General features: G+C 39.9%; 2 protein-coding genes across 4 annotated transcripts; both read right to left on the bottom strand.

Annotated features, from left to right (window-relative positions):
• Positions 1–336: 336 nt before the first annotated feature.
• On the bottom strand, positions 337–8,913 carry LOC124052594 (circularly permutated Ras protein 1-like). Its single transcript, XM_046377038.1, has 21 exons — positions 8,708–8,913; positions 8,351–8,445; positions 7,410–7,658; positions 6,303–6,518; positions 6,028–6,168; positions 5,846–5,926; positions 5,668–5,741; positions 5,179–5,364; positions 5,033–5,074; positions 4,729–4,818; positions 4,418–4,569; positions 4,247–4,328; positions 3,729–3,859; positions 3,432–3,516; positions 3,197–3,303; positions 2,967–3,079; positions 1,953–2,070; positions 1,314–1,454; positions 656–749; positions 531–557; positions 337–430 (listed from the first exon to the last, which is right to left on the bottom strand). Exons 2-21 carry the CDS (start codon positions 8,436–8,438, stop codon positions 341–343), a joined length of 2,307 nt encoding a protein of 768 aa, XP_046232994.1. The 5' UTR covers positions 8,439–8,445; positions 8,708–8,913; the 3' UTR covers positions 337–340.
• Positions 8,914–9,638: 725 nt separating this feature from the next.
• Positions 9,639–16,421, bottom strand: LOC124052597 (protein kinase C and casein kinase II substrate protein 3-like). Of its 3 annotated transcripts, XM_046377042.1 has the most exons (11): positions 15,882–16,018; positions 15,695–15,717; positions 14,625–14,695; positions 14,336–14,492; positions 13,839–14,074; positions 13,211–13,366; positions 12,682–12,857; positions 12,054–12,174; positions 11,253–11,320; positions 11,067–11,146; positions 9,639–10,257 (listed from the first exon to the last, which is right to left on the bottom strand). In XM_046377042.1, coding segments are annotated over exons 1-11 (1,203 nt in total). In that variant the 5' UTR covers positions 15,884–16,018; the 3' UTR covers positions 9,639–10,144. The 3 variants fall into 3 exon arrangements, with proteins under 3 accessions (XP_046232998.1, XP_046233000.1, XP_046232999.1); XM_046377044.1 differs by lacking the exons at positions 15,695–15,717; positions 15,882–16,018 and adding an exon at positions 16,257–16,421; XM_046377043.1 differs by lacking the exon at positions 15,695–15,717 and having other exon boundaries at positions 15,882–16,036.
• Between the last annotated feature and the right edge of the window lie 1,240 nt (positions 16,422–17,661).

The following is a 17,661-nucleotide window of genomic DNA, read 5'->3' as shown; positions in this document are numbered from 1 at the left end:
TTAACTGTGAGATGTGTTTTGCTGACACACAAGGATCTCGGTGCTGGCTGCTTGATGGTGTTTCTGAGTCAGGTTTTTTTTGTGCATTTTGGTCAGCGCAAAAACACATACTGCCACTGTGTCGAATACACACCCATGCAACATGGTATACTGCCTCAGCAGTTCAGATATGTGACGCTGAAAGGACTTAAGAAGGAATAGTGCGATGTTAATATGCATGTATTATTTACATTGTGAAATATGCAAAGGATATTTATTCAGCCAGATAATCAAAATCAAACGACAGTCCTCGTCCTTGTCATTCATGCCTTGAGACAGAAGGCAAAGGCAGAACAGTTGGCTAGAGTTTATATTTATTCTTCAGTGAGATGGACTTCCTGTTGCTGTGCTTCATGGTGTAGAGAAGCGCTGCACCAGTGTCTGTTAGAGACTGGTGGGAGAAGAGGAAAGGCAAAATTATCAGAAGAAGTAAAGCATTCTAGCAATGAGCAGGATGTTTTGTTTTTTTTTTAGAACATGACATGAATTACCTGAGAGTCCGAAATGACTGATTGTTTCTGGAAAAAAAAATCCAAAAATCCAAAGGAGTCAAGTGTTTAATTATGGCAATTTAAACCAGGCAGCAAATCTGATGAAAAAAATGTTAAAAACTCACCCTTGTGATGTTATGTATGTTGTGGTATATTGGCTCCATGGTTTTGACCCAGTCTTGGTATGTCTGTTGGTCTTCTGTACTGCGATTATGTTCTCTGCAAGCAAAGGCGCACTTACTTAGTACAGAACCGTATCTAAGAAATTCTCTACAGCTACTAAATAAACGGCTGAATTTCAATCATTTTACTAATAGCTAAAAAAGAAAAAAGAAACTTAAATTCAAAATCATAATTTCAAATGAAAAAAGCAAAAAGTGTTTACTAGTTTGCATACTACTAGTTTGTGAAATAAAAATGGTCCTAAACACACAAAGAAAATCAGTTGATGGGATTAGTCAGATGTATTTGAAAATTTTAATGCCAAACAGTTTTTTTATTTCCATTTTCCTTTCTCTCATTTTTTGCTTTTGAGTTTTTCTCCCAGTTTTTATTATAATCTAATGTAGTTACATTTGTCACAGTTTTTAAACTCATATTAAAACAACCTGTACAGTTACTGGACTTAATCATTGCTCTCTTTTGTCTTTCTTGTGTTAAATATATAAAGAATCAGCCCTCATTAAATCCAGTTGCCAGACCTCAGCATTAAGTAGCTCTCATTCTACATGTTGCCCACACACTAACGTCAGTCAGAGTTTCCTCCACCCCCCTGTAACTCACATTGCTCTCTCCATCAGCTTCCTCTGCAGCTCGCCTTCTCTCCTGGCGTCGAGGAAGCGGCCCCTCACAGCCAGAGCAGCGCTGGCCTGTGACGAGTTGAGCTGAATGATAGCCAGTGACAGAGAGGACAGGGCCGCCGAGCTGCGAGGGAGGGTCACACTTTTATCATACGAGTGCTTCGCAACATTTACAGCTTCAGCCTTGCCATTGTTTTGCTGTGCAAACACACACTGGGACTACTTTGTTGCCGCTCAAACGATGAATTGCATGACCTTCATGCAGTATATGAAGCAGGCAGACTGAGCTGAGAGGTTCATTTACTGTGTGACTGAATGTTACAATGGATTAGAAATGCAATTTACATGGTGCAATCATTTCTGCACGATGTGAAGGCTCTCAGTCACAGCTAGTCTCCTTGCATTTTCAAAACAGCTTAGCCTAAAGGTTCACTAAGATTGGTATAAAATAATACCTCTAATCAACTGCTGCCCTCAGGGGGAGAACGCCTGGTTGATTAAAGATGTCACAAGATAATGAATGGCTTGTTTAAGGAGGCCACAAGCATTCAAACAGCTTAGTTCAGGTGTGTGCGTGTGAGGCAAACTCAAAACAGTGTGACTATGGAAACATCAGTATTACCTGTCATCAGTAACATCTCGTTCTGAAGTGATCACTCTGAGCATCGTCTGTCCGTTCCTCTGCCTGTACCTGACCTGCAGCTGGATGGACATACGGCTACCAGGGGGTGGTGCTGATACTGAAAAGGAGCATTGACAGAAAAACAATATGATGGCAATCTACTTGAGTGTTTTTGAAATGCAGAGAGAACAATATGATGTCACAGCCAGGACTGGTTTATAGGTTTAGATGTATGCACAACTAAAATTCAGCAAATGTTAGTGATGTAAGGGTGAAATGAGTCAAACAGCGCTGTGGCCTGCATGAAAAGTCAGGTGTTAGACTTGCTCAGAGGAGTCACCTCTGGCCCATCTGACGCCGTCTACTCTGAATACAAGCCGAAATGTATCGTTAGAAGAATTAATTTGTCTATTAAGTCCAGATGCCAGCATAAATGCTAAGCTGTGTCTATATGTACAAAACAATGAATAAGAGTCAACAATAATGAGACTATACCGAAAGTGGTTTGTACTAACGCACACTTGGCATTTTTAGCTAAATGCTAATACATTCATTACAGTGTTTGACATATTAACAGTAGCAGTAATAACAGATGGTAGTGTGACATGTGCAGATGGACATATTCCTGTCTTACCAGAAGTAGCAAGATGTCGACTTCTGTTGGTGTTTTGCAACCTTTTTACTGGACCTAATTTTTTTTTTTCTTTCCTCAGTCCACATTTGTTACTGTTTTCAGATGTGATGACCTCAGAACCCTCTCAGTTCACACAGTGTGTTTCTGTCTTGCAGTTATCTCAGACTGAAACTTCAGGTTTTCCTCTTTGGCAACAACTAAAAATCACAGTTTTGCAATGTTTAACAAGACCTGCTGTCACAGCACCAGCTGCGATATTCCTAAGAAAGGCAGCAGTATTACAACAGCGAAACTGGCGGTGGACTCAACAACAAGCTCAAGCTGAGAACTGGTTGTTTGCCAGTCAGTCTTTCAGTGGTGGGATACCATTTTTTTCTCACCTTCTGCATCCTCTTCACTGGCTCCAAACTGGAAGGTGATTTCTGTATCTGGGTCCACGTTCCCCACCTCTCTGGTCCCTTTATGTCCTGCCTCCTTCTCTCCTCTCACACGACTAAACCAAAGATGAACATCGGTCAGTCAAAGCCTTATCAATAATGTACTTTAAAGTGCATTCACATGAGGAACAATTTTAAGATATTAATTTTTAAGGCATAAACATAGCTCTTACAGTGATTTGGGCAGCAGCAATGTGACAGTACAATGTGTGGCTATGGTCCTGTTCTCAATGATCTGTTCAAACTCTGGGTGCAACCTTTTGGGACTGGCTATCACCACCTAAGAGGACACCACACACAGACAACAAGATCTGATGAGTGACATACAAAATGAAGATAACCGTCTGGCATACAGCATACAAATCTGACATTCGCTGAAACACATTTCAATTTCACTTTGTCTCTTACTTTCCCTCCAGTGCGATCAGCGAGTCTTCCCAGCTCATCCAACCTGCAGTCTGTTCCCTCTATGGACAGCACAGACACTGTCACACTAAGGAAAGCAGAACAACAATTTCAACATGAAACTCATTACAGCACAGCACACAACCCTCACTCCTCTGACCTCTTATTAGGACTTATATTAGCAATAATATTGTTATTTGTGTTGGTGGAGCAACAAGGCTCCAAGGATGTGAATTGCCTTTCAGCAGCATAATTAATGGTTGTTCCATTCTTGATATTGATAAGGAGATGTAGACCAACCCTTGATTGGCAGCATATTCTCCCAGTTCCTGGTAGAAGATGGTGGATGAGAGGAGTGTGCGAGCATCATTATCTTCTGCCTCCAGATTACCCAACTTTGTGTTGGCCTTCCCATCTGTGCAGATAATCACCTTTAGGATCAGCAGAGATAACAGATCAGGATTGCAGTGTTTTTAAAGAACATAAAAATTAAAAAGAGATATATGATTGTTTTAGGGACAGTTTTTTTATAGCTCATTTGGTTAAAATTGGAGACTGATATGAAAATTCTGCTCTGAAGTACCATGCAAAAAATAACATAACATGGACTCCATAAATGGGATGGAAATTAATGGAAATTAATATAGCAAGATGCATTAAAATAAATGTGTCCAAAGGAGGAGCCACAAATGCTGATGAAGGTCAAAAAACAAAACCTCACATTCAAATAAATGCAGTACAAGTGGCCTCTGCGTGGGATTCCTGGTTCCTTCTCAGTTAATATAAAACTAAAACAACCTCTATAAGAACAAACCTACCTTGGATCCTGGCTGTCTGGAGGCTGTTGCAATTGCCAGGAGAGCAGCTGGACCAAGAGCTGTGGTCCCATTTGCTGTTAAACTTTCACCAAGAAGCGAAAGTTAATGTTAAAATCATGTTATAAAATCCAAATACAGTAGATTGAACACTAACACTGTTTTTTCTCTGACCCCAAAACTTGTCTCTGTAAGTAGTCCTTGGTCTGTGAGAGTGGAGGTGGACTGGGGAAACTGGCTGCAGCCTCTTTCAGATAGTTGCTGTCTGTCAACTCGGCATTGCTCAGGCAGTGGGACGAGAAATTGTCGTATCCATGCATCGTCACCTGGCAACACAAAGATTGGGGGATGAAGAACAGCAGAAAAACAATAATCAAATATGAGTCAGACATCAAATTTAAAGACAGAAGTAGATAACTAAGAAAAACAGACGAGAATCAGGGAGAAAATAAAATGTACATAGCCTCTGATGAAAGTGTGTATACCTGGAAGTTGAAGGTGATGAGTCCCACTCGTATGTCAGGTTGTTGATCACATAGGCTCTGAACACACTGCAACACGGCTTCCTGGACAAACTGGTTTCAGCACAATGATTTTTATCTCCATTTTTTTTTTATCTTGATAGTAACCATAAACAGCTGCACTCAGTGTTGTGCATCTTTTTCAAAGAATTTTGTTCTGATTTTCAAGTCAACTTGTGTTGTGCTCCTTACAAGTGTTTACCACAGTAAATTAACTACGGTATATGGATGGACTAAAAAGGCCACTGGAAGATGAGGAAAAACTCACACTGAGACGGGTTCTGTGGACAACACACTCTCCCTCTGACACCTTCAAACAACAGAGATTGAGCATTTGAAATACCACAGCTTGGATTTGAGAATCTCAGCTGTCACAAGCAGTAAACAGATCTGCGTCAGTCATGTGTTTTTCACCTGCGAGGAAATGCTCATGGAGCCTGAAATGTCGATGCAGAAGAGCAGCAGAGCACCAGTTGTGCATGAGGGCTTTTCATCAGGATGGAGCAAAAAGAGTCCATCCTGATAACCAGTTAGGGGATGCTGTGGTATACTGGGAGAGCTGGTCAAGTCCGAGGACTCACAGAAGTAACACAGATTAACCTGTAGTTCAGCAGCAGGAGGAGAGAGCACTTAGTGAGAGCAACCAGCTCGCAGTCCGTATTAATCAAACAAACCCGGCTGTCCATTGTTTCACTATGCTATGATCAATATGATCAATAACGCTTATGCTTGCATGCCTCTAAGAGGTTGTCATGCTATGTATTGCCCAGTAGTGGTTACAAGGAGATTTATAGTTACTATGCACAGTTATTGAAACCAGTGAGTGTTAATCATGTTGGTACTTATCATTAAAGATGATTAAAGATGAGAACGGAGGTCAAATGAAATACAGTATGTATTTACCGCATTGTCATAGCAGGAGTCCAGCACAGAGCCACACTGGGAGCAGGAGATGGGTTCTCCTTGTGTGATCTGCACTGTAAATATGCAAACATAATCGTCATTATAAGCCAATAAGACTGATGATAAAATTAGAGGGCCGAAAGTGAAGGTTTTATAGCAATAATAAAAGTTTACTGACCTCTTTCCTCTGAGAGTAATTTTCCTAAACTGACGAGGACCACATTAGGATTCCCTGGCAGAGGCTCCTTATCTGCTGATCCTGGGTCAGGCACAACAAATGCAGTGATTTAAAGAGCACTGATGGTATAAAACATTGAAAATGAGCGTTATTGTTTTGATAGCATGACAGATTTCAAATACCTTGACTAGAAGGCGATGAGACAAGTGGCTGGTGGGAAAGTGATTTCTGAGATGACGAGGGAGAGGAGTGGGACGAAGGTAACAGAATCAGGTACTCTGGCATTGACTTCATGAATGCAGGTCTCGGAGGAAGGGGTGGGGCTGAGGTTTGAAATCAGAACAAACTGGGATGATCTGCCTGTTTCTTAAATCTATTTGCTCAAAGCTGCTACAAACGTGGAAAATGCAGTGTGGTATGTCAAATAACAGAAAAGAAAAAACAGGTGTCTGTTTACCTGCTGTCTGGGTTGGCAGAGTGCTAGCATCAGCTGGCAACTTTAGCTGGCCCCCCGTACCTTCTGGTGTGGTGTATGAGTAGTTTGGGTCCCAGGATTGTGTGTCTAAATTGGGCTCACTTTTAGGGAGGTCATAGGTAAATGTCTGACTGTTGGCGTTGGGGGAAGGGAGCGGCTGCCTGTTTGCTGTGGGCCTCATGTGTGGTGGAAGGAGAGCTGAGTAAAGAGTAGCGTGTTAAAGGAATAATTCACCCAAACAATAAAAACTGTCGCTCATATTGTAGGCTGCAAATCAATTAATTAAAAGAGGTAGACACCAAACACACACTGATTTACCTATTTCAGTCCAACCAAACTATAGGCATAAAGGGCTAGTTCACCCAAATTATGAAAAAGTTAAAAAAAAACTTCTCTCTCCCTGGATGCACTGATACTTATCCATTACACTGGATTGATATCACTGCTGATATCAGCAATGATGTGGCTGAGCCACACTAAATACATTTTTCTCAGTCAATTTTATGATAAAAATCAATGTTTTTGCAATCGATCACATCCTTCATACATCAGTTGTTGTGCTCCTGGTTTTAGTGCCACAGTGATCTATGGCCTCAAGTTACCTTACAGGTTTCAAATTTTAAACAAAGAGTGAACGCTGGATTCTATCTCAAAACAATGTCAGATCTAAACATGGAAAATACTTCAAGCTTAATATGTTCAGATTTTGAGACGATTTGTGTCTGTGATTTATTCCAGCCCAAATGTAATTCAACACTTATGACATTTCAATCTTTGGACAAATATAAAACCAGAACTATCCTCATGTTTAAATAACATTAGAAGTAACTTTTTTGTAACATTTTTTTAACTTAACCTCGTGGTTGAGGCTCATGCTGAAGACAAATTTTGTGGACAAATTTTGCTGTACAAGTGATTAGAAGAAATGTTTGAGAAATGGAATTATGATGAAGAAAAATTATTGCAATAACTGAAAGGGCAGTGGCTATGTTTTTGGTGTGTTTGCGCTCTCAGTGTATGACCTGAGATAATACTAAGCTGAACTTGTTCAGTCCTACAGTTACAATAGAATGTCCACATCCACAGTACCTGTTTTTCGAGAAGGTGATGTCTGCTGAGGAGTTACACTGATGGAAGAAGCTGCCCCCTGGTGAAATTCTGCATTTTCATAGAAGTAAGTGGGTTTTACAACCTTCTTCACCTCCCTGGTCTTGTCCAAATGTTCAATAATCTTGGTTTGAGATGGGGGGGATTTCTGTGATTTGGCTTCAGGGGAGTTTGTTGGGGGAGGAGGTGGAGGATTGCGAGGACGGACCCGATTAACAGGAGGGAGAAGAGCTAAAAAGCATAAAAATAAATTTTAGAAGTATGTACAAATAAGTTGAGTTTCTTGCAAAAGAAATGTGAGCTCAGACAAAACAACTGGTGCAGTGGTGACCTTTGTGCTATGAAGAAAATATGACTCAGGTGGCAGATGGCTGTGAGCAAAGCAAAGTATCTGAAAGGAATATTTCCTTCAAGATAGACAGTAGAGGTTGTGTGTGTCACAGATTGCATAATCCATAATGGTACAACCAGTCAGCCAGAAAGCTCTGATGACATCCTCCTTTGAATTTTTTTCATGCAGTTACAAATCATCAGTGTTTGACATTCAAAACAAACAACCAGTTATGTCGTGGTTAAATATTAAAAATTACTTTTTTATTCTTTCACCGCTAATGATTACTACATTTCCCACAATGCCTTTTGACTTCCTCTACACACTGAAGCAGGTGGGGTTTCTGTGACACACAGAATGACAGCAGAGTAAATAGTGTTCCTTTGATGGATTTCTTCAAATTGGTGAGTCAACAAAGAATCTATTGATATTTTAGATTTGTTTCAGGTGTCAAACTACAATGAAAAGGCACTGAAAATGTCTGCATGTCTGGCTTGTGATCTGTGGAGCTGAGAAAGTGTTACATTTAGTGTAAAATTTTTATTTTTTTCCCTTCGATGTTGTGCCTGGGAGTGTTTGAAAGAAATCCCACCTGAGCGTTTAACATTGACATTGGATCGCTGTGCGTCCTTCTGAATCACTGACGGCGGCACATAAACAAACTCACAAGCAAATTCCATCGTGTGTCTGTGAGAGAGAGGACATTATTTAACATACAATAAGCTATTACAGACTTCTGTAACTCATAGAACAAGCAATTACAATCAAAACCAAAGTAATCAAAGTAATTACAATTCAATTTTCTCTGGGGTGCATGTGACATTTAGTGTTTAAGATGTGACACACCTTTAAGAAGCATTCCACTTAATCCAGACAAAGCAGCCAGCATGAATCTTAAATTTGAAATGAACAAATTCTCTGAAAATAAGCCCATCAAAGATATACTTACACATGGAGAGTCCTTTGAGTGCTGACAGCACAGTAAATAAGTATGAAACCCTCCCAGCTCTCAGAAAAGTTTCAACTGTTGCATGACGTCTTGTCATTTATTGTGTTGCAGACATGCTGCACAACAGGTTTCTTCTCTCAAGACTCCTCTGTGATACTATCGTGTAGGACCTAGTTTATGCACAAAGCTGTGAGAATGGGAGGTTAGTCAGAGATTTATGGCACATTGCCTAAGTCTGGTTAAACATTTGAGGAATATAAATAAAAAGGGTGGATGAATAGAAACAGGGCAGTAGAATGTGAAAGTTCAAGATGACTCAGATTCTTTTAAAAAAATCTTACACTCATTCCCTGTAAAATTCTTTCTTGTTCATAGATCTTTTTCACGAAATATATGCTAGTATGTTTCTATTCATATACTGTATGTGTGTTTGCATGGGAAAAGATGAAAGTCACTTTAGACAATTGTGTTTGTAAAGAGGAAAGACAAAATAAATAAATAAACACCTAAAATAAAAGGAATAATAAACCCAAAGACAGCATTTTTTTTGTTTTTGTTTATCTTCTTGTTTGTTGCTAACAAAATTATGTTTATCAGTTATAATATTTACAGTGTTCCACACCTTAGTATGCTAGCATGCTAACATGACTAGTAAGTATAAAACACAAAGTACACCAGAGGCTGATGGTAATGTCATTCATCATAAACTTACGAAGTGAACCTTATAAAATTTTACATGCCAATAGCGGAAAACAAGTTAAGCAATCACCAAAGTGATTATAATTCATCATGTTGGGAATCCACCTAATATGTGATAAGATATTTCATACTAATCCACAACAGACTCATGGTTGGACCAACCAACTGAGCAGCATTACTGTAAACAGACCCACACAGCTAGCATGGTGAAAAGAATTGTCAACAAGACAAATCAGAGACAAAACAACTGCACTTTTATTTTGAAAATCCTTTCCTTCGCTCCAACAAAATTCTGTGTGCTTCTACATGACTTATAAAGTAAACATTAACCATGTGTGCACACGCTGTAAACCTGTGCCTGGGTAAACCTCATTTATTGCCTTATCTTCATTAAAGGAACCTAATAACTCAGACAGAATGATGGCTGTAAATAAATATCCTCCTCTTGTTTTCTCTTAATGTGCACACATGCATGCAAACATACATAATCACTCACACACACATACATCTCCTGCACAAACAGGACATTCTAGTCTTTCATAAGTTAATTCATATTGCAGATATACTCAAGTAGGTTAGAGTATTAAGGCTTTGACAAATTTTACATTTCAAAAATGTCTGGGAAAAGCCAAAATTTTATCTGACTCAAGAATCGGTGTGACAACATATAATAACAATTGCTATTTTCTGAATATTTGATTACTAACTTTTTGTAAGAAATAAGTTTAGGTAATGAGGTCACTCGACAACCTCAACATAATTTGCTGGGTAGAAGCCCTCCTTCCCTCCGCTCAGGACTCCTCGACACCAACCCTGGTCGTCCTCTTCCTCAACCTTCAGGAACACTTCACCTGGGATTACGGGAAAAGATTATGATATTAAAAACCCAGTTTTAATTAAGAATAAGTTATGTGAGTCATGGCATGTGTAATTTTTAGTTTACTAAGTATTAACAACCAACTTTATGGAAGTTAATTGAGTTAACTGGCCACCTTGCTCATTCTTTGACACTTTGGCTATAATTCAAATAGAATAACCTCCCAGAGTTTAAGTAAAAACACAGCACAACAGTAAAACCACTGAAAAAATGACGTTAAGATGTTGTTCCCGTTGAGACCACTAGGTGCCTGTGCTAAATAAACCCTTCAAATTTGTTTTAAATATAAGGCTTGTGCAATTTGTTAACCTACTTCTTAATTCTGTATAAAATAAGAAATACTTTGTGATTTACTACTTTAGTACTCTCTCAAACATTTTATCATACAGAATTAAAAAAAAAATAAAACTATATATAATACTGAAGTTTATTTCTGGTGAATTGTTCTTCATTGTATTAACAAAACATCTGTTTTCATACTCGGGTAAACCTACAACACTATCATACAGCAAGATAAAACAATAACATCTGGGGAAGACAAAAGTTTGTCATGAAGACACCTCTGATTCTAGTGCTAATCCAAATGATGAGGTGAAAAAAAACAAAAAACAAAGATTTCAATTTTAGTACAGAAGAATCAGAGGGATGCATTTCTGTCTTCCCACTCAGATTTGTACTGATACAAAGGTTGTAATTTTTCTTGCCTATTGTAATTTTAACATTGAGAATAACACTAATGTCTAAATACGTCTGAGCGTCATCACATCACACTTTATGTGTCACCTGCTTTAAAGGACAGCTCATCACCCTCCTCTCCCACGTAGTCATACAGAGCTCGCACCTTCACACCCCCAATCATCACACTAATGGAAGAAGAAAAAGAAAAAAATAGTATGACTCGAACTAAAATGTACACTGTTCATTTAATTTAGCTATTGTACACTGAAATCAGTACACTGAACAACTCACGGTCGGCTCTCTTTTCTTTTCTGTTCTCTCTTCTTTCTGTTTAGCTTTTTTACTGGTGGGACCCATTCCTGATGGAAGATATAAAAATTTCAAATTTATCAACACTTTAATCAACCAAAACAGCTAAAAATAATAATATACTGTAAATATCAAAACTTGAGGCTATTTTGGGGCTGAGTGAAATCAGAAAACTGTTTATATAGCTTTCAAACAACATGAAAAACCATGTACCGGTATTTCTTTAACTGATGTAACAACAAGAAACATACTATTACAAAACAAAAATTACAAATAAATTAATAGTTACTAATCAAATGCATCCAAATGTATTCTTTTTCAGTAAAAAACTCATATGTCTATAAAATTAATGGTGTTACTTTGCATGTTCATCATGTGCAGGAAAACCTTATTTTTTACATATTTCCAGCAAGTGCAATTCAGGCAAACCATTGGGACAAAGTTGAACACAACACCATCAAAGGTGGGATGGCTTAACTGTATGCACCTACACAGGCTCCATTCATTGGTCAGTTTGGACTCGTTTTTGATTGGCTCTCGTGTTTGAATTTGCACCACCTCTTGTTTCCTCCAATCAATATTAAATGTGCATTGCACACATTGATTTGATTGGTTTTTATGTGTGCTCAAGACATGATTTAGCGGAGATCAATAAAGTCTTATCTTAGTAGGCTACATATTAATGTTTTATTAAGCTCTATTGCCCACTGTTTTAATGTGGTTGTTCCAAAAGTGCATGTATTGTTTTACCTCTGTGTGTTGGAGTCAAACTTTTTAACAAACCTCAATCTTTGGCCAGTCGGTGGGCATGCCAGGACCGAGGTTATTCTTCCACCATTTGAGATCATCTTGTTCACTGATGGACATCAGAGTGTGGTGGAGATCGCTGTACACTGCCTTCACACTGACACAGGGACACAGAGCTGGTTTGTCATTACACAGTAAATAGTCAGAAACACTTGCTGTACATTAAACACATAGTATACAATTTCTGACACTAGAGGTCTCCCAGTCAAAACAAAATGAAAACAAAAGACGTAGTTTGCTGACATAATGACATAGCGTGGGATCATGGGAGTGGTTTTCTTTATTAACAACCACAACTGCTGATGAAAATCTACCGGAAATGCTAACAGACAAGGTCATGTTTTAAAGTTTCATTCACGTTAAATTCGCTGACTTCCTTCCTCACTCTGATTCTCTCCTGGAAGTTAGCGGCAAGCAAATGAAACGCACCGTTACCTTGAATAACATTACAGATTCCTCTGAGTTTGAATATTGTTAGGAGCATAAGTACATAATGCAAAGATTTAGTCATTTTTAATGACAATTTAATGAGGAAATGTTACATACCATATCTTAATAACCCATGATGCACACTCATTATACTAACACCCAGAGTGCTGCTCACCTCTCATTGTTGGTGATGTCAAGATGTCTGTGGATGGAGAGGAAGGCCTGCTTTAGGAAGCTGATCCTCTTTCTCTCCTCTTCCTGTGACTGTTCAAAAATGGCTTCCATCTCTTCCATGTAACGAGGTGTGTAGGACGTCACATCCTCCAGCATTTTCTCATAGTGCTCTTTGTACTGCAGGCAGGTCACAAGAACAGTTTTACGCTGAGAAGGTGCCTCCCTCAGATAAAAACATCAACTGGGTTTCTAAAATGTATAAATCATCTGGTGCTCTTTACTGTTCCCATGTTGGGCTCCATAAACACTGAGTGGTGTAACAATAACACATCTCTATATAAGGGAAATGTTTGGAACAGAAATTTAAGGCTGGACCTCGTGTTTAGAGTGGATGATTCCTCAACTGAATAAATATCACCACATGCAGCAGGCCAACAAAACTTAATTGGAATGCTATGTGTTTAACTTCATGGCGTGTCGTGATTCAGAATTGGAGTGGAGTGGTGCAGTGTGTTCGCATCTCTCCTCACCTTTTCTTTCTCCTCTGTGGCCTTCTCTCTGGCATCTGTGATTTTCTGCTTTTTCTCTGGACTCATCTCCGAGTCTTCGTTTGCTTGTTTCTCTTTGTCGAGCACCGTTTGCTCCCTCTGACAGGCCTTGTGATATGCGACTCGGACCTTCTCCAGCTGTTGAATGCACATTCACATACAAACTTGTTATTTACTTTAAGGAAAGGCTCTGGATATAAGCTTATTAGCGTTCTCTTTACTGTCCACTACATCTGAAGCAATGGCCAGTAGATGATTAGCTTAGCTTAGCACAACGACTGAAAACAAGGGAGAATCTGCTAGTCTGGCTCTGTCCAAAGGTCAAAAAAATGGACTAATAGCATCTCTAAAGCTCACCCCCATTAGCATGTTATCTCCATTTGCTATCTGTTGCCAACTGCATCTCAGGGTATTTATCAGCAGATGGAGATACAAACTGAAGGAGTTTACAAACTCCATTTGTTAATGAAGACAAAGTGGAAAAAGATAGCAAGTGGAGCTTGAATAAAAATGTTGCATCAAAATACCATTGCTGTGTTATGTTATGATCACCAGAGCACGCACACACACACACACACACATTGATGAATTTAAATGACAAATGCTAGACCTTCTTCATCTTTTTGGACCAGGGTTTCTGTGCACGTGAAAAACTTGTGTTGTTGTCATGACTCTCCCTGAACCCACAGAAGATTTTCTTGGGAAATGTTTCCTTCTGCCAGGTCTTTATCCGGTCCCCTTCCTCTGTAATGAGTGACTGGGAGATGGAGGAATGGAGGGTGGACAAACGCTCAGTGGAGGTGAAAAAACACTGCCACGCCCTCATGAGGGAGCCATAAAGTGGCCCTGGGGAAGGAAAGAAAAAAAAAAAGAGACAGAGGAATGACATGACAGAGAGCACAGAGGTGAGTCATGGAACCAACAGAGAAATAACGACCTCCATTTGTCTACTTGAAAGTTTCAAACAAGCACAGATGAAGCCATTTAAAAAGAATCAAGCAGTAATTTTAACTTAATGAGAGCTGACATGATCAAAAAGGCCTGGGATTGCATGTTCTCTGTTTGTAGTCCACCAAGGCTCTTCATCACGCAGCTTCGCATACTTACGAGAATCCACTATGGATTTCCACTTGCTGCTCCACTGGTTGAGCTGCTGGGCATACTGTTTCTCTAACTTTGCTCTCTCTACGAAGCACGCCACGATGTCGTTGCATGCCTGGAAGGACTGCTCAGTTCTGTGCACTGTACGCACATAATTCCCTGGCTGAGAGGAGGAAAGATGGCCATGATGTGTAAGATTAACCAGCCTCAGTGGTACATTCACACACACAAACACACACACAGGAGCATGCTTTTGATTAATTTTCTTAGATTTGATCATGAATATAATCCTCACCATCCAGAAACTCTGTTTCTTGGGATCCTCAGGCGGTTCTTTGGGAAGGCTCGCCATTATCGAGAAAGTTTCTGTTTTAGAAAGCAAGAGATAGCTGTTTGTGCTACACGAGAGAGTTGCCAGACTGGTTACAATGAACAACAAGCAAAGAAAGACAGCTTTTTATTGGCAGACAGGTGACAGTGATTAGCATGCAACAGGTTGAATGTCTGCACAGTATAGCGTTCAGATGCAGCAGGGTGACTTCCTCATAAGCAGAGCCATTCACCCTGTATGGCAGGCATCTCTGATAGGGAATAATTGGCAGGTGAAACCCTGCAGTGTATTTGTGTGTTGTGTTGTGCTCAGCTTATTGCCATAACAACTTAGACTACCCTGATGAGGTGTTATTTACACTGTACAGGGCTTGGACACATTCAAATCCCCTGCATGAGTAAGGGGAGTGTCATTGCAGTGGCAGACTAGAATTCACAGGGGTGGGATCTGCCAGCAGGAATAGAACAGCTGCTCCGGCATTCTTCCTGTTGCCTTCCCAAAATAAACAGTAAGAGAAAGGTCATCTTTCCCTTTGCTCTGACTAATACGAGGCCCTTTAGAACCAACTGTCTTCCACTCTGACTCCTCTCGCCGTTTGATTCGGAGATCACGACCACAAGAGTGCAACAGGGGTGTATTTCTGATTTGGCAAACAAATTGGAATGCAGTGTTTAAAAGGGATAAAATGTCCAGATACCAGACATTTTTACTCAGCGTGTAGAGCAAAGCGCAAGCGGTGGATGCACAAGCAGGAGAAGGCAGATTGAACAAAATGCAAGAGGTGCATGCACAAACATGCATAGGACACATTAGGGCCTATTTCTGTCCGGCTAAAACACTGACACATTGCTGGCTGAGTAATCTGAAAATGACTAACCACACCTCATCACAAGACTGAGCATGACAGAGAGTCATGCTCATCGAGAATTTTATTTCCCTTGGCTTACTGGTCTTCATATTATTCTGTTATTTCAGTTTTTTTTTTCTCTGCAAGCGGAAGCACAGTAGGGTTAGATCTGACTTTTAGACATTACCCTCTGTTTGATTCTGCTGTTGCCTATGCAGAGGAAAGGAAAAGGTTTGAAACAGGACTCATCCCCTCGTTTTTCCACACATAAGCATTCATATCAAAGGATTTTAATGCTAAAACAACTCTGCAAGCCAGTAAAGAAGCAAAAAGTGGTAACAGAGCAGTCTTGCCTGGGAGAAACCAGCACTTACATTTCTCTCTGAATCACCAGTGATTACTCAAGTGACCACTTGTTACTGTAGTTCAAGGGCTTGCTGAGGATTTCTCTCCATTTCTCTGTCCGTCTCCCCCTCTCCCAGTGTGCCTCTCCTCCTCTAACACATGCTTCTGTCTCTCTCTCTCTCTCTCTCTCTCTCTCTCTCTCGCTCTGACCTAATTTTCCCTTGGCACTTAAAGTTAAACACACACACACACACACACACACACGATGTTGATCTGAAAGTGGGCGTGAGACACCGAGAGTGCAAGCAAAGAAAAAAAAAATTAAACAAACCAGAGCATTTGCATGGTAATCACTCCACTGCTAATTGGCTTCAGGGCAGACAAAGAGGGAGGAAGAAACTCACCTTTCTTGTTCTCCTCCCCCGTCAGTTGTGATATTCTAGTTCACAGTCATACCAGGATGAACTCCTCTTCCTCTTTCTCTTCTGTTTCTTACTTTAACCCCATACTTTGCTTCTTTTACTCTCTGGCTTCCTCCCTATTAGGCTCTTTAGCTCCTCTTTGACTATCCCCCCCTCTCACTTTCTCTCCACTCTGCTGTTGGAAAAAAAACAAAAAACAGCTGGAACAATCCCCCTCCTTCTCTCTCTCCCTGCCCGTCCCTCCCTCTGTCTCTCTCAGTATGGTGCTAATGAGATGCTGAAACTTCATTTTGACCGTCGGCTGGTCTCAGAATCGTGTTAGTATGGCAGAGAGTCATGTGAGCTTATTAGTGAGTGTGTGTGACAGCAGAGGGGAGGTGAGGGAGGGTGTCCCATGAAAGGCTACATTACCCTGTGCCCCTGTGTGACCTGTCATTCTTTCTGTGATCAGGCCTAGAAAGAACATGTTCATACACTGTTTACTGACTCTGGGATTTACTCTTCTATATAAAAGGCCAGAAGTTACAGGAGAACACCAGCATCATCCCAGAGTTACAGCTCACTTACCACTGTTTCAATCTGGTTTGTCTTTCTCAGTCTTTTTCCAATAAAGGCAGTGTAGAATTAGACTTTTTTTTAAAGATGCACACATTTTTAACAGTATATCCAGATCATGTTCACCACCCACATTTCAAGAGATATTGTTTCTCACTTGTAGCTGCAGAGGCTTTATTTTAGATACTTGTTCTTTCAGGTTTTATGACACCAGATATTCAAATAAGTTGCCTTGACATGTTTAAATGTCAAGGCAACTGCATTCACTGTTCAAAAAGAAGTAATAAAAAGTATAAGTAATGTAGTCATTCTACTTGACTTTTTAAGTTATTTCTGTGTTTTTATTAACAGTATTGGATTATTTGTAGTTTCTTCGTACTTTTCACACCAAGGATCACAATGAATTTCATCTGAAATAAATTAAGATCGTATCCCCCCCCCTACAGAGATTTATATTTCCCACATTTTAGATGTCTAGGGTTTGAGATATGCCCTTGAGATTGCTGTACAGTAGAGGTAAATGGAAATTTGTTTGTGGTTCTCACAGCTTTGGAAAATTACATTTCTAGAGAGGCATCAGTTTTCAGAATCAGTGGCTCCATGTTTCCTCAGCCTCCACTGAAACTACAGAAGGATGACAAATTCAAGGAAAACCTTGATTAAATGAGTGAAAAACCATAACAAATCCAGATGCTAGATGACGATATGCTGCAGGTGGCCTTCACAGTCATTAGATCTCAACCCAAATGAACACCTGCGTGAGATTTTGGTCCAGCATGCCACACAGCGCTCTCCACACAAACTGAAAAAACATCCTCTGGAAGACTGGTGC

This window comes from Scatophagus argus, chromosome 21 (genome assembly GCF_020382885.2).
Source record: "Scatophagus argus isolate fScaArg1 chromosome 21, fScaArg1.pri, whole genome shotgun sequence".
Lineage (NCBI taxonomy): Eukaryota > Metazoa > Chordata > Actinopteri > Scatophagidae > Scatophagus > Scatophagus argus.
Note: the sequence above shows the minus strand (reverse complement) of the source record. Positions and strands in the feature narration are given on the sequence as shown.